General features: G+C 44.1%; 1 protein-coding gene across 5 annotated transcripts in view; it reads left to right on the top strand.

Annotated features, from left to right (window-relative positions):
• CYTH1 (cytohesin 1) overlaps window positions 1-23,891 on the top strand; it is a 103,294-nt gene that overhangs the window by 72,693 nt on the left and 6,710 nt on the right. For 4 of the 5 annotated variants that reach the window (XM_008013113.3, XM_037993494.2, XM_037993495.2 and 1 more), the window contains exons 4-10: window positions 4,175-4,241; window positions 4,537-4,655; window positions 5,014-5,094; window positions 6,324-6,436; window positions 7,843-7,991; window positions 8,435-8,546; window positions 14,299-14,375. In XM_008013113.3, coding sequence (XP_008011304.1) covers window positions 4,175-4,241; window positions 4,537-4,655; window positions 5,014-5,094; window positions 6,324-6,436; window positions 7,843-7,991; window positions 8,435-8,546; window positions 14,299-14,375 — 718 coding nt within the window. Of the gene's footprint in view, window positions 1-4,174; window positions 4,242-4,536; window positions 4,656-5,013; window positions 5,095-6,323; window positions 6,437-7,842; window positions 7,992-8,434; window positions 8,548-14,296; window positions 14,376-23,891 lie in introns of all 5 variants that reach the window. The other variant, XM_008013111.3, reaches the window with a different exon arrangement.

Here is a 23,891-nt window from a genome sequence, read left to right as displayed (position 1 = left end):
TTGTAGCTTAAATGAAATGGATACGTTGGAGTTCATAAAAATGTAAAGCTTCTACTTTTATAAAAGATAAAACTATTAAAAGAAATGAACAGGCAACAGATTAGAAGTAAATATTTGCAACAAATATATCTGAAAAGGGACTCATATCTGGAATATGTGATAGAAAGACAGCCCAAATAAAAAAATGGGCAAAACTCTTGGACACTTTACAAAAGAAGCCTTATATATAGTTGACACATGAAAAATGCTTAACATCATTAGTTGTAAGGGGGTGCAATTAAAACCCCAATGAAACGGTATTTCACATCCACTAGGATGGCTAGAATTTAAAAGATGGATGGCACCTCATGTTGGCAAGTGCTAGCGAGAATAAAATATAACCATTTGGGAAAGAAGTTTGGCAGTTTCACCAGCAATTCAACTCCTAGTCACTTAAGAGAAATGAACACATGTCCATACAAAGACTTGTACTAGAATATCTATAGCATTCTTATATAAAATAACCAAAGCTGGAAGTACCCTGAATGCCTGCCAGCAGGTGACTGGATAAACAGGTCGAGGTAAGAGACTATTACTCAGCAGTGTGAAGGAATGAACTGCTAGCATGCAGCAGCACAGATAAATCTCACAAACATTGTGATGAGTAAAAGAAACTGTGGGCACCGTGTGCTTCCATGCATGAGCATCTAGAACACACAAACTAAGCTGTGCTGGCAGAAATCATAGCAGTGGCTGCCTCCGAGGTGGTTGCTGGGGTAGGCTGGGGTGGGGTTGACTAGGAAGGGCCATAGGGAACTTGCAGGGATGACAGGAATATTGTGTATTAATCTGAGTGGTGCTTCAAGGGTATATACACTCATCAAAACAAATTGAACTGTACACTTAAGATGTGCGCATTTTGTTAAATGTAAATTTTACCTCGATGTTAAAAATGTAAAAAAATGGCTTTTTTTCTGGTTATAAAGGTAATATACCTTTATTGCAGAAAATTGGTAAAACACAAAAAAGTATAAAAAACAAATTTCTCATAAACACTTATCCCAGAGATAATCAGAATTCATATTTTGGTATGTTTCCTTTCTGTATATTCTGGTGTCCGCACACACATACTCAGAATTCCGTGTGCCCTTTGTTTTTTTCTCTTGATTAATTCTCTGTCAGTTACCATAGAACAGCAAGGAAATGCAGACACCGGGAATGTGAGTGCATTCAAAGTACTCAGCCAGTGAATTTGGGAAGACTTGTAATTCATGAACTGCATCTGAAGTTGTGAGTCAGGGAGTGGTTTTTTAGGTTATTACTGTTTTTTAATCTGGAACTTAAAATGGTTTTCCAGTATTGAAAGCACCAAGTGGGAAGTGATTCTGCAGATCCCCGAGGATCCATCCATACGGGTACTCAGGCTCACCCTGCATTTGTTTCTCAAGCACGCATTACATTTGCTGGGACTTTCCCACAGGAGAGAATTCATGTTTCTCATCAATGACCTGATGCCAGCATTATGTAGAAATTATCCTAAATACTATTTAATCAAGCAAAAATAATATACTCATGGAGTATAAGATTTCACTTTCTGAAATGTGTACGCGTCAGTTAACTAAGGCGATCCAGTAGCAGGAACAGCTGTTTTGCTTTGGATACCTTACTAGGGTGTCAGACCTGTGTAGACTGAGGAAGGCCCCTTAGAGAGGTAGCTGCCTAGGGCCTGGAGCTATAGGGGCTCCAAGTGGAGCAGATGGAGAAGTGAGCTGGCTAGCTAGTGAAATGAGGGCGCCATCTTTGCTGTGTGTCCTGGGCAGTCATGTGGCACAGATTGTGGCTGGCAGAGATCTGGGAGTGTGCGTTCTGGTGGCTGCAGGAAAGCCTTTGGTGAAGGACCGGACTGAGGCCCAGGAAGTTGAGTATTCCCTGTAGTTTCACTCCTTGCTTCTGTGGGCACCTCTGACACTGCCTCGCCACTTACACTGGAAACCATGAAACAGGCCTTTCCTTGTGGTATTTGTTTGGAAATACTGATCAAAGTAATCTTACCGGATTTAGAAAAAAATGATTAGATGATCATTTTAGTTAAATAGGAATTTCTAGATATCTGGTCATAACCCTTCATTCTGGCTGAAATTAAATGGTGTTTCCCCTGTGACTTGGTTTCTTCAGGCAGCTGTTCACAGGGGATCCCAGATTATCTTACACCTGGAAGTTCTGATACTACTCACAGTTTTCAGGTGTTCCTTTCAAAAGGTCAAAACAGGCTGGATGTGATGGCTCACGCCTATAATACCAGCATTTTGGGAGGCTAAGGTGGGAAGATTGCTTGAGGCCAGGAGTTTAAGACCAGCCTGGGCTACATAGGAAGACCCTGTCTCTACAAAATGTTTTAAGAAGTAGCCAGTTGTGGTGGCACCTGCCTGTAGTCTAGTTACTCAGGAGGCTGGGGCCTGAGGATCACTTGAGCTCAGGAGTTAAAAGTTGCAGTGAGCCACAGTCTCACCACTGTACTCCAGCCTGGGCGACACAGCAAGACCCTGCCTAGAATAAAAACAATAAAAAACACCAACTCTCAAAACACTTAGGAAGATGTTCTTCCCTCCAAGGATTTAGCTAGCGAATACCTGTGTTCTTCAAGGCAATAACATGTTATGATTTTGTTTCTGGGCAACTCTTTTGCTCTCAGAGATTATAAAATTACTATTGACATTGATGGGCAGTGGTTCTTAAATTTGGGTGCACACCAGAATTACTGCAGAAGATTTTAAAAATTCAAATTCCTAGGTTCTGCCCCTTGTACTTTGAGTGACTCAGCCAGTCCAGAGCCTTGCTACTCAGACTCCACACATGGGATCATGTTAAACATACAGAAGCACAGGCCCCTTCTCAGACATAGAATCTGTTTTGATGAGGCCCCAGGTGGTGCGTACGTATAAACGAGCAGAGCGTCTTCATGTTGGACATGCTCCCAAGGCTGCTGGTTGGTGGATCAGACTGTGAGAAGCATGGTCTGTGAATCTGCATTTTTCATTCTGATACAGTCGAGAAAACCACCTATTATTTAGCAGCTTCTTAAAAAGTTAAATATAGATGTACCATATGACCCAGCAGTGTCCAGCCCTGGATATCTACCCAGGGGAAATGAAAACATGTTTCCACACAAAGGCTTGTACACAAATGCTCATAGCAGCCTTCTGCATAATGGTCCCAAACTGCAAACAGCCTGAGTGTCCATCATCTGGTGAATGGATAAACAGATGTGGTTTATCCATACCGTGGAAGATGACACAGCAGCAAGAAAGCATGTGGTACTGGCCCACACTCCAGCACGATGACCTTGATGGCATTATGCTAATGAAAGAAGCCAGATCTGAAAATCTACATATTTTATGACTCTGTTTGTATGATATGTCCAGAATAGGCAAATCTATGGAGACAGAAAATAGATTAATAGTTGCCTGGGGATGGAGGCAGAAGTGAGGATTAACTGTAAAAAGATGTGAGGAATTCCGTAGGGAGGATGAAAATGTTCTAAAACTGGATTATGGTGATGTTGCACAACTTAGTATACTAAAAATTCAAATATGTACCTACAGTAGGAATATGATAAGTAAATTATACCCTGATAAAGTTTTTTTAAAAACCATGTTAAAAAAGAAAACTGGACGGGTACAGCGGCTCATGCCTGTAATTCCAGCACTTTGGGAGGCCGAGGCGGGCACATTGCTTAAGCGCAAGAGTTTGAGACCAGCCTGGGCAGCACAGTGAGACCCTGTCTCCACCAAAAAAAAAAAAAATTAACAGGGCATGGTGGCATGCGCCTGTGGTCCCAGCTACTTGGGAGGCTGAGGTGGAAGGATCTCTTGAGCCCAGGAGACAGAGGTTGCAATGAGCCGAGATAGCGCCACTGCACTTCAGCCTTTGGACAGAGAGAGACCCTGTCTCAAAAAAAAAAAAAAAAAAGAACACCTCTGATCCAGGGTAGAAGGAGCAAATGAGCTTGAAGCCAGGTTCAGGCTTCAGGTTTCAGTTGGCCTTTCATAGTTCCACCGGATTATGCCTGTTGGTTTCCTGCATAAATCTTTCAAAAATCTGTGTACATCAGTGGACTCATGTGGAAATGATACTAGTCTTTCAAGCCTTTCCAATGGCCTGAAGTACTAAAATGGCTGTGATGGTTGTTTTACAGGAAAAACATGCAGAGGAACAAACAGGTAGCCATGGGCAGGAAAAAATTTAATATGGACCCTAAAAAGGTAAGTGAGAAAGAAGCGGGAAGTGGTCCATATTAGATGGGGTTTTTATAGTGCTCAGATAGACCCTAAAAACGTTTCTTTCCAAGTGTTACAGTTCATGTTGCCGTTTTGTAGAGCAAATGTTATGCGCTAAGCCCTTGTTCCTAAACTGTGACTCTCCGGCTTTTTAGGTCAGTTAGCAACTATTTATTAAATATTACAGTGCGCCCACACCCATTTCTTCCTGTGCCCTTTCCTCTTCTTTTTAGCTGTTTCCCAGCAAAGCATCATTGGCGTTTTCATTGTCTTTTTCTAGGGGATCCAGTTCTTAATAGAGAATGACCTGCTGAAGAACACTTGTGAAGACATCGCCCAGTTCTTATACAAAGGCGAAGGGCTCAACAAGACGGCCATCGGAGACTACCTAGGGGAGAGGCAAGGCCTTGGGGATGCGCGTGTGCTAGGGAAAGCTGTTCAGGAATGACACAAAGAAACAAACTCCCAAATACGCTTTAGGTTCTTGGAGGGGTTTTTGCCTTAAAGCATCTGTGGCCACACTGGTGTTGAGGGGAGGCTTTTCTGGGGAATAGTGATGGCTCTGTCCCGGAGTCGTGGGGACATCGAGCTTGTTTAGCCAGTCAGCAGAGCTAGCCAGTCTTCTTGCTGACAGTGTGCGAGAGTAGCTGTCTGGACAGCCACAGGACGGAGTGTGGGAGACGTGGCCTGGCTGGAGATTCTCAGTGTCAGTGTCTGACTCCTGCTTTCTCTCCCATTTTTTGTCTTTTCTCGATAGAGATGAGTTTAATATCCAGGTTCTTCATGCATTTGTGGAGCTGCATGAGTTCACTGATCTTAATCTCGTTCAGGCACTACGGTGAGTATTCTTGAGGTGAGCCGCTTTGGAAGGAGTGGGAGGCCAGCCTTTGATCATGAGTCTGTTCTGGGTGCCATTTTTTTGGAATTATATCTTTGGGTATGATTTTGAATATTCTGGAGTATTTTGGAGGGAAGAAATCTGTTGGTCTCTGACTGGAAATGACTGGATGGTCAAGGGGAGTTCAGTTCTGTTACGTTCCGGAGGCAGATTCTGTAACACTCTTCCTTGAGTCTTACATTTGAGGTTTTTTTTAGAAATTGATGAATACTTAAATTTTTAAATTTTTAAGTTTAGAAAATCCTTTAGTTTCCTGCCCTGGAATAAGTAGTTATGCATTTCATTTTGGAAAGAGAAAAAGTAAACTTTAATTTTTTATTAAATTTGTTACCTTGTGCCTTTTAAGAAACTGTCATTCTGTATTTTCACTGCTGTAGGTGTAAGTAATGACTTCATCTTTTGTGCTATCATTTAGCTGGATGGAAATAATCTACAATTAAACCTGTTAGCTGTGGGTCTTTCTTTGACTTAAAGGGATCAATTGTTAATTCTTTGATAAGACAGTCTTCTCTTTTTCTGTCACCCATCTCGTTTTCTGGAAATAGAGTTTATTTAAAATGAGCATTATCTATGTTTCAGTCTTGTATATTATTCTGAGGAGGGAAACCACTCCTCAGTAGGAATGGCTTCCTTCCTAATTTTTCACTTTTTCCTAAGAAAAATTTTACTTTTGATTAAAATAACAGTGGTGTGTATGGCAACTTTGCATCTGTTCAGAGTTATAGGAACCGAAGGCTGAAGCCCAGCAGGGCTCCCTTTGCACTTTGATGTTAAAAAGTCATTGTCCGTGGCCAGGCGTGGTGGCTCACGCCTGTACTGCCAGCATTTTGGGAGGCTGAGGTGGGTGGATCACTTGAGGCCAGGAGTTCGAGACCAGCCTGGCTGGCATGGTGAAACCCTGTTTCTACTAAAAATATAAAAAATTAGTCGGGCATGGCGGCGGGCGCCTGTAGTCCCAGCTACTCGGGAGGCTGAGGCAGGAGATTGCTTGAATCCAGCAGGCGGAGGTTGCAGTGAGTTGAGATCATGCCATTGCACTCCAGCCTGGGTAACAGAGTGAGACTCTGTCTCAAAAAGAAAGAAAAAAAAAAATCATTGGCAGTTTAACAATTGATAGAGAAGTAAATCGCCTCCCCGAGTTCTGGAGCACTCTGTCTTTACCCACTCAGGCAGTTCCTGTGGAGCTTCCGGCTACCCGGAGAGGCCCAGAAGATTGACCGGATGATGGAGGCGTTTGCCCAGCGATACTGTCAGTGCAATAATGGCGTGTTCCAGTCCACAGGTAAATACAATAATTTATCCTAGTTTATGATGGGCATTTTACACTGGATTATTTTCTTGGCACCAGATAATTTCTAAAACAAAAGGGCTGAGATTCATGCCTAGGAACATTTATTTAATGACACTTATAATAGTAAAATGTTGGAAATAATCCAAAAGTCCGACAGTATGGCACTGTGAATTTAAATTGTGGTGCCTCTGAACTATGAAATACACAACTGTTAAAAACCACATTTTAGCTGTGTGCAGTGGCTCACACTTGTCATGTCAGCACCTTGGGTGGAAGGCCGAGGTGAGAGGATTGCTTGAGGCTAGGAGTTTGAGACCAGCCTGAGCAACATTATAAGACCCTGTCTCCAAAAAAATTTTTTTAAATTAACCAGGTGTGGTGGCTTGTGCCTGTAGTCCCAGCTGTTTGTGAGGCTGAGGCAGGAGGATCTCTGGAGCCCAGGAGTTTAAGACGGCGTGCAGCGAGCTATGATCGCACCACAGCACTCCAGCCGGGGTGACAGAGTGAGACTCTGTCTCAGAACAAAAAACAAAAACTAAAAAAACCCATGTTGTTACAAAGAATTTTTATTGACATAGGAGAATGATAGTAAGATTAGCAGAAAAGCATATATATGTATTCGTTTGTTTCCAATTTTGTTGCAGTATATGTTTGTGAGATAAATATGTGATGAGTTATACCTAGACACATTTACGTAGAGGAAATAAAGCAAAATAAATTATTGCTAGATAGTGGGATTATGGGTCATTATAGGTCATATTTAAAAAAATACCTTGTGCTTTTCAGAGTTTCTACAGTGTGTGTATTCTCCTTTCCAATCTGAAAAAATAAACAGCTTTAAGTCTTGAATACTTTATATACTTTTTCGTGCCTTGCTCCTTTCAGACAGCAGTGTGCCCTAGAGTGTACCCGTTCATCTGGATTCATCCCGTTCTTTGGAGAACATGGTTTTTCTTGTTTTTTTTTTTCTTTTCTTTTCTTTCTTTTCTTTTTTTTTTTTTTTTGAGATGGAGTCTCACTCTGTCGCTGAGGCTGGAGTGCAGTGGTGTTATCTCAGCTCACTGCAACCTCTGCCTCCCAGATTCAAGCAATTCTGCTGCCTCAGCCTCCTGAGTCACTGGGATTGCAGGCGCACGCCTCCATGCCTGGCTAATTTTTCTGTTTTAGTAGAGACAGGGTTTCACCATGTTGGTCAGGCTAGGCTTGAACTCCTGACCTTATTATCCACCCGCCTCAGCCTCCCAAAGTGCTGGGATTACAGGCGTGAGCCGCCGCACCCGGCTGAGAACGTGGTTTTTTATTCCTGGTTTCATCTGATATCTCTTGCTCTTGTGAGTAGGATGTTTCTGGTCATCTAAGCATACAACGGCTCCCCTTTGCTTTTCTCTCATCTTTAGACACTTGTTATGTCCTCTCCTTTGCCATCATCATGTTGAACACCAGTCTGCACAACCCCAATGTCAAAGATAAGCCCACTGTGGAGAGGTTCATTGCCATGAACCGAGGCATCAATGATGGGGGAGACCTGCCGGAAGAGCTACTCCGGGTAAGCAAGCAAGAGTGGCCTTCATTCAAGTCAAGAAAGAGTTCACTGGGAACAGGATCGTCTTTTGTAGGAAGGAAGAAAAGACATACAGTTTATCAAGGGCCTCCTCTTTTAATTTATTTAACCATGTGAATTTCATTAAGAAGTTGGTAGTGAGGCCCAGCTACAGAATCAGGAAGGGGACAGTGGTTTGTAAATATGAAACTAAAAGCTTGAATAGAAGTCCAGCTGCTGTCTTTATTTTCCTAATGGGGAAGTCTTATTTATTTTGTCGCTGTGAGCTGCCTGAAAGCAGAAACGGTCATATTCTTTTAGTCTCAGCACCCAGCAGGCTTGGCTTACTATAGGCATATAATGAATGCTTGTGGAATGAATGAAGAGAAAGGGGAGGAAGAAAAAATATTTCTAGAATCAGAGACATAAATTGTCATCTTTTATCCCAGAATCTCTATGAGAGCATAAAAAATGAACCTTTTAAAATCCCAGAAGATGACGGGAATGACCTCACTCACACTTTCTTCAACCCAGACCGAGAAGGCTGGCTACTGAAACTCGGTAAGTGCGTTTCTGAGTTAGGGCTCCCAAAGCTGAGACTTAGGAAGAAAGGCTGTGTGCGTGCGTGCGTGTGCGTGTGTGTGCGTGCATGTGTGCATGCGTGCGTGCACGCGCATGCATGCTCACGCACATTCATGGACACACACACACCATGTGGGAAAGGGGATGGCTTATAGGGGACTTCAAAGAGACTTTGGTATGAGATCTGTTCTAACAAAGGTCCGCTTCCACAAAGGAAGTGACTTCATAGTCATTGCCCCCCTGGGACACAGACCGCTGGGGACAGATTTTACTCCACCATAAATACTGCCCACATGTGTTCATGCTCCACGTTTTTACTCTTGAATTGGTTGACCAGGTTTTGTTTCAAGGCAGCTCCCTGAGCACCTGGTCCGTTTGCCTTCCCTGTCCCCATAACCATTGGGAGGGTGGCCAACCTTGTCCATCTTTCTACTTCCCATCACACAGATTTGTACCTGGCGCTCCTGCCCCCGCCCCAGTGCATCGTCACTTCCTTCTGCATCTGGCTCCCCCACAGGCAGTGTGCATGGCAAGCCTAGAGCCCTTGGCTGCAGCTCAATCCACAGCACTCTTACTCATTCTTGGGCAGCGGTTTTTTTTTTTCTTCCCCCCCCGCCTCCTTTTCAGTCTGAATCAGCCACATTAATTATTTTGTTCATTTAGAAAAGCTAAAAATGCATTTCTCTTCCCTCTGCCAGAAGTGATGAGCTTGTACTGCTGAGATTTGTGGTCATGCCTTGCCGTGAAGGGGACAGGATAATCAATAGGAAAAACATTAGTAGGGTTTTCATACACATTCATGTCCACATGTGTTTACTTTATTAATAGTTTCAGAATATAGAGAGAGCTCTAGACTCTCCGGACATAATGATGTCTTTTTTTTTTTTTTTTTTTTTTTGGTGGGGGGGCCACTAACAGCGTATTTCCTCTGTTGCCTTCTGCCTTAACATTTGATGAGTTGGGTTCTCACATTAGCAGGGGCTGTTTCATCCTCTACCAGCCCAACTACTTGCCCCAGTGATTAGAAGTCAGTACTGTCTTGGTCATTACCAACACATCTGGGAAGGCTAAAATGGAGTCCTTTATTTCTGACTAGGTCAGATAGCAATAGCCTTTATATTTTCTTTTAAAGGCATATCCCAAGTCCTTGTGCTTATACATAATGACTTAATTCATAAATTCCCCTTATGGCACCACTTCACCGATCAGTTGTAAATATCTCTTGAATTGGCCATCATTTTATGTATATTTAAGCCAGCAGAATCTTTGAAGTTAAGGCTCTAAAATTACTAACCCCATAGGCAACCTTCCCTTCCACATTCCTATTGCCAAGTGGATGGAGTTAAAAGAAAACCTACTGGAAATGTTTAAAGTGTGTCCAAGTTTGGATTTACTTTCCCCTCCAGCGAGATTTGTTTAAATGCTAATACTAAGTGTTAGCTTTGACAGCCCAGACACTAAAATTAGAACAGTACAAAGATTATCTTGGTTCTTACACCAGGATGACATGCAAATTCATGAGGCATTTCAGATTTTAAAAAAGAAGAAATTTTACCAAGTGTGGGACTCAGTTTTAGCTCATTGCATTACTTTTTCTAAACCTCCATCAAACCCTTCGAAACTCCAAATATTGTGTTTTCATTGTAGCACACTTAGCATCACTCTTTGTGTTTATGTGCTGCAGAAGGCAGGGCTTCCAGCCGTCTGGAGCTGTGTGTATATGTCTGTGTATGCATATAGCCATAAGAATGTGTATTCTTGTGTATACACATATGTACATGTGTATTCATGGGTATATGTGTGTGCATTCTTACACACTTTAAAAAGTGACAGCCATCTAAAGAAAGACATTTAATTTTCCCTGAAATAATCTTAGCCTTCTTTGCTCTGATTCTGGATATACTAATAAACGTTGGCTTTGTAAAAGCTGATTTGTGGCATCCTTGGGGCCAGGTTTTCAGTAGTGCCCCAAAACTTGCCTTGATGAGGTGGGACATGGAATGTAAGAGCCCCTCGTTCACGTGCTAGACAGTGGTGGGATCATTTGCCCGTTTAGTGTTTTTAGTTCAGCTCTCTCCCCAGGCAGGCATGAATGTGACTGATACATTGCACTTTAAGATTAAGGAATCGGGTTTAATTTATTTGTTTTAATTTTCTTTTCTCCCTCATTTGTATGTTTCCATGATTTTGGCTCTCCTTTTCCTTGCCCCAAACTCCAGGAGGTATGTAACCCCTCAGCCTGCTCGCTCGCTCTGCATAGGCCACTGTCATTGCTGCAGCATTTTCTTATTTCGTTATTTTTGGTTATTTTGTTTTTTAATTGCCGGTTGTAGTGTTAATGCTGCTTCTAACTTATTGTACAGTCCCTAGGGAACTGGTCAGGATCAGGGGTTTGGAGCAATTTTTGTTTTTCCTTTTTGGAGGAGTATATGTTATATTCATTACTGAATGCAGTAATGCAAGAAAACATTCTAAGAGTGGGTTTGTAAAAGCAGAGGAAGTTTCCACGACATTTTCACTTGGAATTATTGGCTAAGACATGCACTATGTTTGATATTCAATTTGACATCCATTAATCAGCCTGATTGAAAGTTAATCTCTGACGTGGGGAAGAGGAGAAAGAAGAGAAGGAAGTATTTCTTTTTTCAAGCTGAGACTTTTCCAGAAAGAACAAAGTCTTGGCTTCCCAAAGCTAGGGAAAGCTTCTGATTTACCATGATGGAAAAGCAAACTAGGGAAAGAATTAAATTAGACGATATTTAAGACATTTACCTTTGGACAAAAAGGGGAAATGGCGTGTCCTAAACTCAAAATGACACCGAGTGAAGGTGAAAAAACAACTCCAAACCCAAAAACCCTCCCTGAAGTCCTCGTGTTTAATTTCGTGGGGATGAGAGAAGGGCATTACAGCCTGGGCTCTGTTTTTATGTTTTGTTTCGCTCCCTCGCTTTTTCAGCGAGTCCTCATTAAAGCCCTGAATTGCTCTCCTAGTTATGTTTTTGGTGTCTCCTCTCCATTTGCTGGTTTGGGGAAACATGTTTTCCTAGCCCAAGACACCTCAGATTTGTGCCAAAGCATTCCCTGAGCTGTAGCTACACTTAAAAAGAACAACTCCAAACATGCACACTTCCTCAGATGCTTCAGGAACTTGTCAGGTAGGGGAAGATGGCATCTCAGCTGTAGGGGAAGATGGCATCCAGCCTTGATATCTCGGGGAGGGCACAGGAGGGCTGAGGAGCCGTGCAGTGGGAGGTGGTCCTGTGAGTTCCACAGGGACTGTCCTAGGCACGCATTGATCTGTCTGCTTGTTTCATGTCTGCTTTTCTTTCCACGTGGAAATGTTCCGCGTGGGCCCACAGTGATGCTTTATGGTAGAGGTCTCTGTAATGCAATAAATTGTCCAGGGATAATAACCAAGCTTTTGTAATCAGGCAGAGAATTTCTTCCGGCTTTGCTTTTTCTCCTTGATTTCCTTCCATCGTATTTCTTTTAGCATCTGACTCGCTTCTTCCATGATCTCCTAAGTCCCAAGGGTTCCCCGGGTACTGTCCTGTGATGGAGCGCGTGGGAGGCCAGCATGGGCTGATGTTCCCTTTGTGCCGAGCCTCTGGGGACAACCAATGGCCCGCCAGGCTGGAAGACCAAAGTTCTCAGGCTCTGAATTGGTGGAGGGGGTTCCTTTTTAAGAATAAATTGGCGTTAGTCCTGAATATAGTCCTTGTCTTCTTTATCCTCCTTTTTTAATTCTGCCCAGGCTTTCCTGTTTTCCACATGCATGTCATAGTATCCATTTATGGTTTTCTTCTAATTCATGCCATCTAACCTTTAGGGACCAGCGGCAAGGGCTCACATGAAACTTACAAGTCACTGGAGGGAGGGAGTCTCAATTTGCTTGACACAGCACAGGATGGGCAGGCAGATGGCACGTGCTTGCTTACAGCAAATTCCCCCACATAACCTAGATCTGTGTCATTTGGAATCTTTGCAATTAATGATCAGTCACATAAGCCCGCCTAGAGTACAGCGTCCAAGCGGGGTGCTAAAAACTGGCCTGAAAGCCTAGTGGTCCTTTTATTTGTCTGCCAGGACCTACACTGGACATTTTCTTTCCATAACATTGTTTGCATACTCCCCTTAGGTTTCTCTGGTGTGAGCATGCAGGCGGGTTCTGGCGGTTAGAAAGAGTCCCTGTAAAACCTTTCTCCTCTTTGCTCAGCTATTTGTGATGAGGGCAAGAGAGAAAGCATGATCGGGGGTATGAGATTTATGCCCCATGGTTCTTGCCATGTAGGAAGATTGGAGAAGCAATATTGTCTGTAGGTTAAGTCTTAGCCAAAGAGCAGGGTGCGAGAAGTGTCTCCAGAATGCCATGCATAGCTTCACAGGTGAAGGCCTTAGGGATAAGTTTTGAGTGGTTCATGTTCAGAAAATGTTCCCTTGATAAGAGGAGGGTGGAGGAAAAGGGAGCCTGTGGTTCCAATTGGACAGCAGGTGTAGCTTCGTTCAGATAGGCCTGGGGAAATTTTCCCTTCCTTCATGTCTGTCTCAGCATAACTTCACCACCCCAACCCCAGCTTTTTTTTTTTTTTTTTTTTTGAGATGGAGTCTCCCTCTGTTACCCAGGCTGGAGTGCAGTGGCGCAATCTTGGCTCACTGCAACGTCCACCTCCCAGTTCAAGCGATTGTCATGGTTCAGCCTCCCAAGTAGCTGGAACTATAGGCATGTGCTACCACCCCTGGCTAATTTTTGTATTTTTAGTAGAGACGGGGATTCACCATGTTGGCCGGCTAGTCTTGAACTCCTAACCTCAAGCGACCCACCCACCTTGACCTCCCAGAGTGCTGGGATTATAGATGTGAGCCCCTGTGCCTGGCCATGACCCCAGTGTTTTGTGCTGAGAAATACTAAAAAGAACCAAGGGAGGCCCTTGCCAGCCTCCCAGCCACCGCCACCAGAGCTTGTTTTGCCGTGGCTATATTTGCCAGCTGTTTCTGTTATAAGCTCTAGGTGAGAAGCCCAGAATGGAAAAGGCTCCTGAGGCAACCTCTCAGTACAAGTTGATTCTTCCTTGATAAAGGAATTCTGCTGTGATTGTCACCCAGGACTCGGGAGATTTTGTTTTCAGGACACTAGCACATAAGGTTAAGAGCCAGTGTAGAAGCTCCCTATAATCATGAAGGTGAGGAAGAGAGTAGAACCACGGGGATTTACTTCGTGTTCCAGGGAAAGTGTGGATTTGATTGTGAAGGCTCCCAGCATCTCCCCTCCTGCTTCCTCCTCCCTTCACTTCCAGTGAAACACTCCTTATGTGCCGGGCTACTTGTCCGTAGCAGAGTAGCCTGCACTAGGTGCTGACCCTTCCTTCTTTTTCTGTTCTTTGGCGATTTCTACCACATAGGCTTTTTGCTGACTCTGGCAAATTTGCATTGTATGTCATTATTGCCCCTGGGTTTTCCCTCCACAAACCCATGCTCATCCTGCCGTCCTGATTCCATCTCCAGGTGTCACCTAGACGCGCTTGCTCTGCTTGTACCCACAGGCTTTCACTTTGTGACAAAGACGCTTCTGTTTCGGCTCTGTGTCTTGTTACTGATGTCAGTGTTGTGGGCTCCACGTTCTCCTGATGCCTCTCCCCCAACTCTCTCTGAGAAGAGAGGGTGTCGTGCGTGTCGTGGAGCCTACGCTTGTCTGTTGTCTCTTGTCGAACGTGCGTCTCTTTTTGCTCTGCAGGTGGCAGGGTGAAGACTTGGAAGAGGCGCTGGTTCATTCTGACTGACAACTGCCTTTACTACTTTGAGTATACCACGGTGAGTACCTGCTGGGCGGCCTCCAGACCGGGGATGGACAAGGCCTTCGGTTCCAAGTGGCTCTAATCAGACACGGTTGAGGAGACCATTGGATTTGCACTTCTATATCTGTGGGGGGTGGGGGAGAGTTTAAGCAAAGTGGAAGAACTGAGGTAAATCTCGGAATGGGGAACCTCCTGAGAGGATGTGCGTGCCTCCAAGGGCACTGGGGCTCAGAGCCAGCATCTGGTTCTGGTGAGACAGGAGACACCCGGCCTGGAGGAGGGGGAGCATGGAATAGCAGCACTAGAAATGGGTTTTGGAACTGGGCTAGAAAGAATGAATTTGCATTGGTTGCCAGGAAAGAATATGTGGCCCTAACTGAAAGGGAGATGAAAAGAAAAAGGAAATAATCATGATTTTAGAAAATTCACCTATTCTGGGTTAGCAGAAATATGATTTCAGAAGAAACAGCCCAAGGGGTAAAATATATGGTGGGGGAAAAAGAAGTAAAATGGGAAAAGTTAATTTGAGATTATCTGGAGTTTTAAGAAGTTTTGTTGGTTTTATTCAGTGGGAGAGACTTACAGCTGCAAATTTGTGTTTTAGATATGTATATCCCTTTTGTAATAATAACCAAAGAGAATAAAAACCATAAATTAGCTCTTTTCAGAGCTCCCTCTAAGCAAGATACCCAGAACCCTGGCAAGATAGCACTTGGCGTGGAGACCGTGGCCCACCGGACTGGCGATGGGGTGCTTTTTCATTTCTGCCACCTCTCTTGGTCATTTGTAAGAGCAAAGCGGGCATACTGCCATGGCATTGAACTTTTGTCTTAAATCAAGGCCGTTGAGTTGAAAATGCTTTGCTTTTGTTCTCCAAGTATATCTTCATGGAGCAAAAGTCATTGATCCCACTGAGAAAATTAAAACTCAGAAGTATTTTTTTAAAATAAGTTTAGAGCAAAATGGAGCTTAAAACATTGAAATCCTGACTGTATTCACCAGTCCTCATTTAGGATCAAGAAACAGGTACATGCCTTGGCATTTTCTGCTGTGAGGCGTGAAGATGGGTTTCCGTTGTGTCTAACACTTGGCATTGTTCTCCATCCCCATGGACATCATGCACATGCAGCTTCTCACCCAGGGAATGCACTTCGTAGCCCAGCAGGCTGCAGGCCAGAGCCGCTCCTTCTGGTGGTTTGGTGACTGAGGATAGCACATCACTTTGAAGGGAATTCTGGCCGGGATTTTGTGTGTTGTAGGGGCTCAACTCATGCCCTGCAAGTTCTGCACTGGCTTTGCTTTTCTGTTGTCGCTGTCTTTTCATATGAGAGTAATACACTTCAAATATCTACAGAATTATAAAAAGAAAGCTGCTTTCTGCTTCACCCCCAAAGTACCACCATGAACATCTTGGTACATTTTTTTCTGTTTTGTTCACCCTTCTGCCCCATATTTTGCCTTTTTTCTGAAGACATCTACACTAATGATGTCTTTAGCATCCTCTCTGAATTTGTCTCTTTATTCTCTGAGTCAAAATGAAACATACATAAGCATCTAAGTGGTGTACTCCTAAGTCCTGGACAATCCTAGAGCAATGCTACGAGAGTCTAGAATCTTGTGGTTTTTCATGATGCCCACCATAGTGGTATCACCTTAATCCTTATTTCAATTCAGCCACACTTATTCAGCAAAGTGTAGCATTTTATCAAGCAGTGGAAATACAGAGATAAATACATTTCTTTTTTTTTTTTTTTTTTTTTGAGACAGAGTCTCGCTCTGTCTCCCAGGCTGGAGTGCAGTGGTGGTGTGATCTCGGCTCACTGCAACCTCTGCCTCCTGGGTTCAAGCAATTCTCCTGTCTCAGCTTCCCAAGTAGCTGGGAGACTAGAGGCATATGCCACCACATCCAGCTTTTTTTTTCTTTTTTTTTTTTTAAAGTAGAGATGGGGTTTCACCACGTTGACCAGGCTGGTCTTGAACTCCTAACCTCAGGTGATCCGCCTGCCTCAGCCTCCCAAAGTGCTGGGATTACAGGCGTGAGCACCCAGCAGTAAATACATTTCTTTTTTTTTTTTTTTTTTTAATTATATTTTAAGTTCTAGGGTACATGTGCACAACCTGCAGGTTTGTTACATGTGTACACATGTGCCATGTTGGTGTGCTGCACCCATTAACTCATCATTTACATTAGGTATATCTCCTAATGCTATCCCTCCCCCGCCCCCCACCCCATGACAGGCCCTGGTGTGTGATGTTCCCCTTCCTGTGTCCAAGTGTTCTCATTGTTTGCTTCCCACCTATGAATGAGAACATGCAGTATTTGGTTTTTTGTCCTTGCGATAGTTTGCTGAGAAAGTAAATAAATTTCTTAAGACACAGAGAGGGAGCTGTCAGAGTTAAGACAGTAGATTGAAACTTCCACACAGAATTACCTAACAGAACAATAGACTAGTAAAAAATAAATAGGGAAAAATAGCAACCAAGCAGGGGAAGGGGCATCACGAATTCAGTAAACTTCAGCCCTGGGCAGCAGCGGGCGCAGCAGCGGCGGTGGCAGCAGTCAGAAGCAGTGTGCAAGGTTTCTACCTCACGGCCTGGGATGTGACGAGACCTGGCAGTCTTGCTGGTTTCTCAGGTCTGGGAGGAAGCAAACTGAATGGGACTTGTTATTTTTTCCTCCCTGATCAAGGAGTAGTAAAATCTCCTGCTGGGTGGACATTGGGGAAATGGGAAAAGTGAAAAAAACAGCCGTTACAGACATAAGTAAAGGCTCAGGGCTGTATATTCAATGGGAAAGACTGTCCATGGGGGGTCTCCCATGAGCATGATATCCATCTCCAAATACAGGGGTCCCCAACCCCAGGCCATAGGACAGTACCAGGCTGTGGCCTGTTACTAGCCAGGCCACACAGCATGAGGTGAGTGGCAGGCGAGCCGCAGAAGCTTCATCTGTATTGACAGCCAGCTGCTGCCCGTCACTCACGTCACCTCCTGAGCTCCACCTCCCGTCAGATCAGTGGCGGCATTGGATTATCATAGGAGCGCGAACCCTCCTGTGAACTGCGTGGGCCGGAGATCTAGGTTGTGTGCTCCTCCTGAGAATCTAATGCCTGATGATCTGAGATGGAGCTGAGGGGGTGATGCTAGTGCTGGGGAGTGGCTGCAAATACGGATGAATGTTAGCAGAGAGGTTTGACTGCCCAGAGACCATAATAATACATCAGTTGCTTGCAGACTCATCAAAACTCTATCAGTGAGTGGCAAGTGACAATTAGGCTGCCTCTGGTGGCAGGCTTTGTAGTGGCAAGTGAACAGATGATCTTCAGTTGTACAGCTGTATCTGGTGGCAGGCTTTAAGTCAGAATCCAACACTTACTTCAGTCTGCGCATGGCCCGCCTGTTATTTTATTTACCACTGCCATCCGCGTCTCTTTCCACACTGTGTACTTGTCTCAGCCACGGTTTTGGTAAACCCACCCGCCAACCCTCGCCAAAATGAGTAAAAATCAAACGTCACCGGAGAGCTCCTGTGAAAAGGGAGAGAGACCCATTGATGAGACAGCAGAAGACGCCAAGACTGCCAACGAAAAGAAAGCTGCACTGTGAAGAAAATGCCTAGAGTTCTACTCCAATTCTAGGTTCATTTCCGCAGGTGGTCACATTCGCCAAGTCCACTTTGTAGAATATGTGGTGACCAACTACTCAGCAAAGCCATGAAAGCTTCAAAACTGCTTCACCGCATGGAGACCCAGCACCCTGCATTAAAAGACAAGCCTTTGGAGTTTTCAGAAGAAAAAAACGTAAACATCAAGAACAGAAGCAATTATTGAAGGCCACCCCTTCATCGAATGTATCTGCGCTGAAAGCATCACTCTTAGTGTCTGACCGCATTGCCAAAGCCAGGGCTGGCTGTTGGTGAGCAGTTGATCCTGCCTGCTGCTAAGGACATTTGCCAAGAGCTTTTAGGAGAGGCTGTAGTTGAAAAGGTGGCACGTGTTGCTCTTTCAGCCAGCACCATAACTAGACGAATTGATGGTGTAGCAGCAGACACTGAGGCACAGTTGTTCGAGAGGATTAATGAATCACTGTGGTACTCAATTCAGGTTGACGAGTCTCCTGCTGTTGACAACAAGACAACAATGTTTGTTTTTCTGTGACATATTTTTCAGGGGGATGTCCATGAGGGTATGTTATGTGTGCTTTAGTTGCCAACCAACACCATGGCTGCTATTCAAGTCTTTGAATTATTACATATCAGGGAAACGGAACTGTTCTGTTTTGTGTTGGTCTATGCATGGATAGAGCAGCTGCCATGACTGGACAGCTTTCTGGTTTCACTACTCAGGTCAAAGAGGTCGCTTCTAAATGTGAGTCTATGCAGTATGTCATCCATAGAGAAGTGCTGGCTAGCCAAAAAGTGTCACCTGAATTTAACAACATTTATGCAGGATGTGATTAAAATTACCAACCACATTAAAGTAGGTGCCCTAACTCACACCTGTTCATGCAGCCCTGTGAGGAGCTGGATGCAGAGCACACACGGCTTCTCTGATATGCAGAGTGAGATGCTTTCTAAAGGCAGATCACTGGCCAGACTTTCTGAGTTACGACAGCCACTTCAGAGATTTCTTTTAGAAAACATCACTACTAGCAGCACATTTCAGTGACACAGAATATAGGTCAGGAAACTTGTGTACTTGTGTGACAGATTAAACCTACTCACAAACTCAATCCGTCACTGCAGGGGAGAGTGGCAACTGTGTTCCAGTCGGCAGATCAAGTGGCTACATTCAAAGCCAAACTGGAATTACAGGGGTGACGAGTGAACCCTGGGATTCCTGATATGTTTCAGACATTAGCGAGACTGTGAAAGAGACGGGGCCGGGGCCTTATTTCCTGCAGTGGACGCATGATCACCTGCCTCAGCTTTCAGAGGAGCTTGAGCTTCCCAACCACAAAAGACCCCCAAATTGGGAAGGAATGGATCTGTGACCCATTTGAGAGTAAACCAGGTGAATCAACTTTGTCCGTGCTAGAAGAGGATCGACTGCTTGAGATCGCAAATGACAGTGGCCTTAAAAGTATGTTGGAGACAACTTCAGATCTCCATACATTCTGGATGAAAGTCAAGGCGGAATATCCTGAGGTTGCCACAGATGCACTGAAAGCCGCTTCCATGCCCAGCCTCCTGTCTTTGTGAAGCAGTGTTTTCTGCAGTGACAGCGACCACAGAGTGATCACAGAGGAGCCTGGACATAAGCAACACGTTGTGGGTGTCACTGTCTCCCATCACCCCCAGATGGGACTATCTAGTTGCAGGAAAACAAGCTCAGGGCTCCCACTGATTTCTACATTATGATGAGTTGTATAATTATTTCATTATATGTTACAGTGTAATAATAGAAATAAAGTGTATAATAAATGTAATGTGCTCAAATCATCCCAAACCGTCTTCCCTCCCCTGCCCTGGTCCTAAATGCTTGAGCCAATCACAAAGATTATGTCTGAGAAAGACAAGTATTAAAACAGAGAAAAGCTAGCGGATGCAGAGATCAGAAGACGATCCCAACACCAGAGTGACTGGTGCCTGCAAAATCAAAGACATGATGTGGCATGAGATTATTTCCCTGAGAAAGAGGAAAAGGCCCTGAATCTACAAATCAGAGTACACTGTATTTCAGGAAACTTTGTTACAGAAAGGCTGGCTCCAAAGCCTGGCCCCTTTAGACCATTACACTTGGAGCCAAGTCTCTGGTCATTCTGTTGGAAAAAGCAGATCATCTCCAGCAGCTTTTTGTCCCAGAAATTGGAAGTATCAAGGTCTGCACAGTTTTGAAGAGAAGAATGACCCAAGACCCTTTGTCCAGCCACATTATCATTTAAGTAAAGCACAACTAGCAGCACTCTCATGAAGAAAACATGTGAAACGCAGCACTTTGGAACACTTCTTAAAAAAAAAAAAACTCCAGCCAGTAAGAAACGGAATCATAAGAAAGGCCCCGGAAAGTAAAAGCCTGGCAGTGAGCATTCCACTGTTCACTTACATACAGAGCGAATACTTCAATATACAACCAATAGTAAAATACGCTTAAGTACAGAATACCAAGATATACTTAAGTATGGAACTAATACCAAAATATACTTAAGTATAGAACTAATAGCTAAATATACCTCATATAGAAGTAATAGCTAAATAAACTTAAATATAGAGCTAATACTAAAATATGCTCAAATATAAAACTAATACTAATTAACTAGAAATTATGGCTGCAGGACAGACCATGAATGTTATAAACCTGGGCAATGTAAAAGTGAAATAATAAAAATCAGGAGGTAGGAGGAGGAACGATGTGAAGAATTAGAAGATTTTGTACTTTTTAAAATGCAGAGTCAAGAAATGTTAAAATGGAAGCATGTTGTATTTTTTTAAGAGAATGAGTAAAACCTCTTTTTTTTTGAGACAGTCTTTTTTTTTTGAGACAGTCTTGCTGTGTCACCCAGGCTGCAGTGCAGTGGTGTGATTTTGTCTCACTGCAACCTCCACCTGCCGGGTTCAAGCGATTCTCCTGCCTCAGCCTCCTGAGTGGCTGGGATTACAGGCATGTGCCACCATACCCAGCTAATTTTTGTATTTTTAGTAGAGACGGGGTTTCACCATGTTAGTCAGGCTGGTCTCGAACTCCTGACCTCGTGATCCGCCCGCCTCGGCCTCCCAAAGTGCTGGGATTATTTTCGTAAACATCTTTGTCTTAACTTGAATAAGGTCATCTTAGGAACTCTTGTGGTAAAGAAACATTTACTTTGAGGTTCAACACTTCTTCAGTTTCTGCTTCCTTTTTCCCCCCTGTTAAATTATAAACAATTAAAATAGAATGTGTTTTATGAAAATAATACTACTTGAAATATCCCATTTTCATAAAACCTATTTCTTTCCCTCTCTATGTACACACACAACACGTCTTCACCTAATGTCAGCAATGATAATTTAGGAGTGATTGGATTTGGAGTATTTCTAAACCTTTCACCTGTATTCTTTTCTACAATATTTAGTTATTTATGAAAAGCAATTCTTATTTTTGCAAAAACAATGAGTGTTCTTAAAGACAAATTTAAAAAGCCAAAGACGTTGCCCTCGGGTATTTCCCTCTTCACGGCGGAAGTGGGCGATTATTGAGCACACACGGGTCATCAGTGAGGGTGCAGCCGGCCTATTCTTAGGCCTGCCAGAGTCCACGTGAAGTTCTAGACAGGGGTCTTTTTAATATTTGGGATTTTTACATTGCTGCCCAGGAGCTTAACGTTTAGTTGTTTCCACCAGAGGTTCTCATTCTCTTTCACCCCAGCACTGAGGGATAGGGTGAGCACCAGTCAGCGATGCTGGCTCACTCGAGCCAGTTCTCAAGTGGCAGGATAAGTGTGCCGAGAAGAGCAAGGAGGGCCACGCTGTGCAGGATGGAGCAGGGAAGAGGCAGGGCCAGGAAAGATACCAGAATCCCCAGTGGGTTCTCCCGGTGACCAGGAGGGTCTTCTTATAACCTGGTCCCACTCCAGACCGAAGACCATGGGTGTACATCATCTTGGTTTCAAATCATTTTACATCGAGAACATGCATCATGCATATGTAACGTGGATGCCGCAGGCCTCACCAGTCAAAGAGTATACATTATGTTACATACTTACTGAGGTCCAAAGTGTGATTACTCTTAGACCACCCACTCGCTCGCCTGGGGATGCCTCAACCCAGTTAACCCAGCGGAATCCTCAAAAGGTGCCGGCACCAATTAAACCCTAGAAGTGAGAATGGTGGGGGTAAAAACTAGAAGCAGAATTGACTGAGAACTGTTTAGGAAACAGACCAGTTGTCTCCCTCACCTCATGTCCCTGAGGGCCTGTCCCCGCCACCCAGGCAGAAGTCTGAGTGCTCGCTCACAGAAGAGATGGACACCAAGCGTTTCTGGATGAGGGGTCCTAGGCCTGGTTGAAGGTGGGGGCATTTTACCCAGACAGGAGTGTTGGGTAAATTCAGGCTTCTTGAATGCTGAGGACTTTTTCCACCCCCAGCTTCTCCTCGCTCAGCTCTCAGAACCACAGGTAGCCAGGTCTGTAGCTTGCAGACAGAGTGGGAAACTTCTTTGCCCAAGAAGAGATGCGTAAGGATATTTAGTCAGATTCCCCAGCAGACAGCCTAGTGGGAGGGCCCTTGTAGGTGGTCACAGTCCACAGGCTTCGGAGTCCCAGTCAGCTCTTAGTCTTCCACTCTTCAAATGGCACAACCAAGGAATCCCAGATACCTGAGGATTCCTGCAGCCTGAGAGCAAGTAGAGACCAACGCAGCCCAACAGCCAAAGAGCAACTTGGATGAGAGAGGGAGTCCAGGAAGAAGAAAGACTTCACTGCTGGCTATAAAGAGACTCTCAGTCATCTCAGGTGACTTTACAGCTGTGAAACAAGAACAGGATCCTGTATGAAGCCAAGGAACAAAAATAGTAATTAAACCCTCCTGGAAATTCAAAGCATGGTAGAAGTGAAAACTCAATGGAAAAGTTGGAAGAAAGGCATTAAGAAAATCTCCCAGAAAGAATAAAAAGGCAGAGGGAAAATAATAAAGGAAACACTTTTTTTTCCCCAAAGAAGAACTAGTCCAGGAGGTCTAGTCTAGCATGTTCCAGAGAAGCTGAGAAAACAAAGAGGAGGTAACCCTTGACAAAATAATTTTTAAAAACCTCCCCCAAATGACGGATGTGTTTCCAGGTTGGAAGGCTTACCGAATACCCTGCATGATGACTGAAAATGAATGCACCCCAAGGCTGCCTCGTGAGGGGCCTCAGAACACCAAGGACACAGAGAACTGCAGTCGTGTGCAAAGCACCAGCAACTGGAACAGCTTTGTACGGGGTGATATTAAATGGTGAAGGCAGGAATGCTGGGCTTCCCAGTCCTAAAGGAGGGTCACGTCCAGCCTAGACTGTTAGGCCCAGCCAGATAGCAGCCAGGTGTGAGGGTCGAATAGAAACATTCTTAGTCAAGTGAGATCTCAGAAATGTTACCACCCACACACCATTTCTCAGGATGCTGGTGGAGGACAAAAGCCTTGGCTATAGGAAACCAGAGATCTTGAAACCTCTTGTTTCAAGAGAGGAGGGAAGAGTACTCTGGAATGGAGAGTGCTGAGCTTAAGGATGAAGCAATTTACCAGGTATCAAGGCAACCAGTCCAGACTGGAACAGGTTTCAGAGGCTCCAGGAAGAATTACTTCAAGAAATTAAAATTAACAGGATGCCTGATACAAATTAGCATTAGGAAGGAGATTTTGCTAAGAGGTTAACCATTTGCAATTGGTTTTGGTGGTAAGGACACAGAAATAAAAATCAAAGGAACAGCCCACTTCTCCACCCTCCTTAATTTTGGTTCCAGTGGGGAAGGAAGCTTTTCAGGAAGGAAAAAATTGGGAAGTTCATTATATATGTCACAGGTTGGAAGAGAAATGTGGTATTAATGAAGACACTGTGTATAACCCTAATTCAGATGACCA

This window comes from Chlorocebus sabaeus, chromosome 16 (genome assembly GCF_047675955.1).
Source record: "Chlorocebus sabaeus isolate Y175 chromosome 16, mChlSab1.0.hap1, whole genome shotgun sequence".
Lineage (NCBI taxonomy): Eukaryota > Metazoa > Chordata > Mammalia > Primates > Cercopithecidae > Chlorocebus > Chlorocebus sabaeus.
Note: the sequence above shows the minus strand (reverse complement) of the source record. Positions and strands in the feature narration are given on the sequence as shown.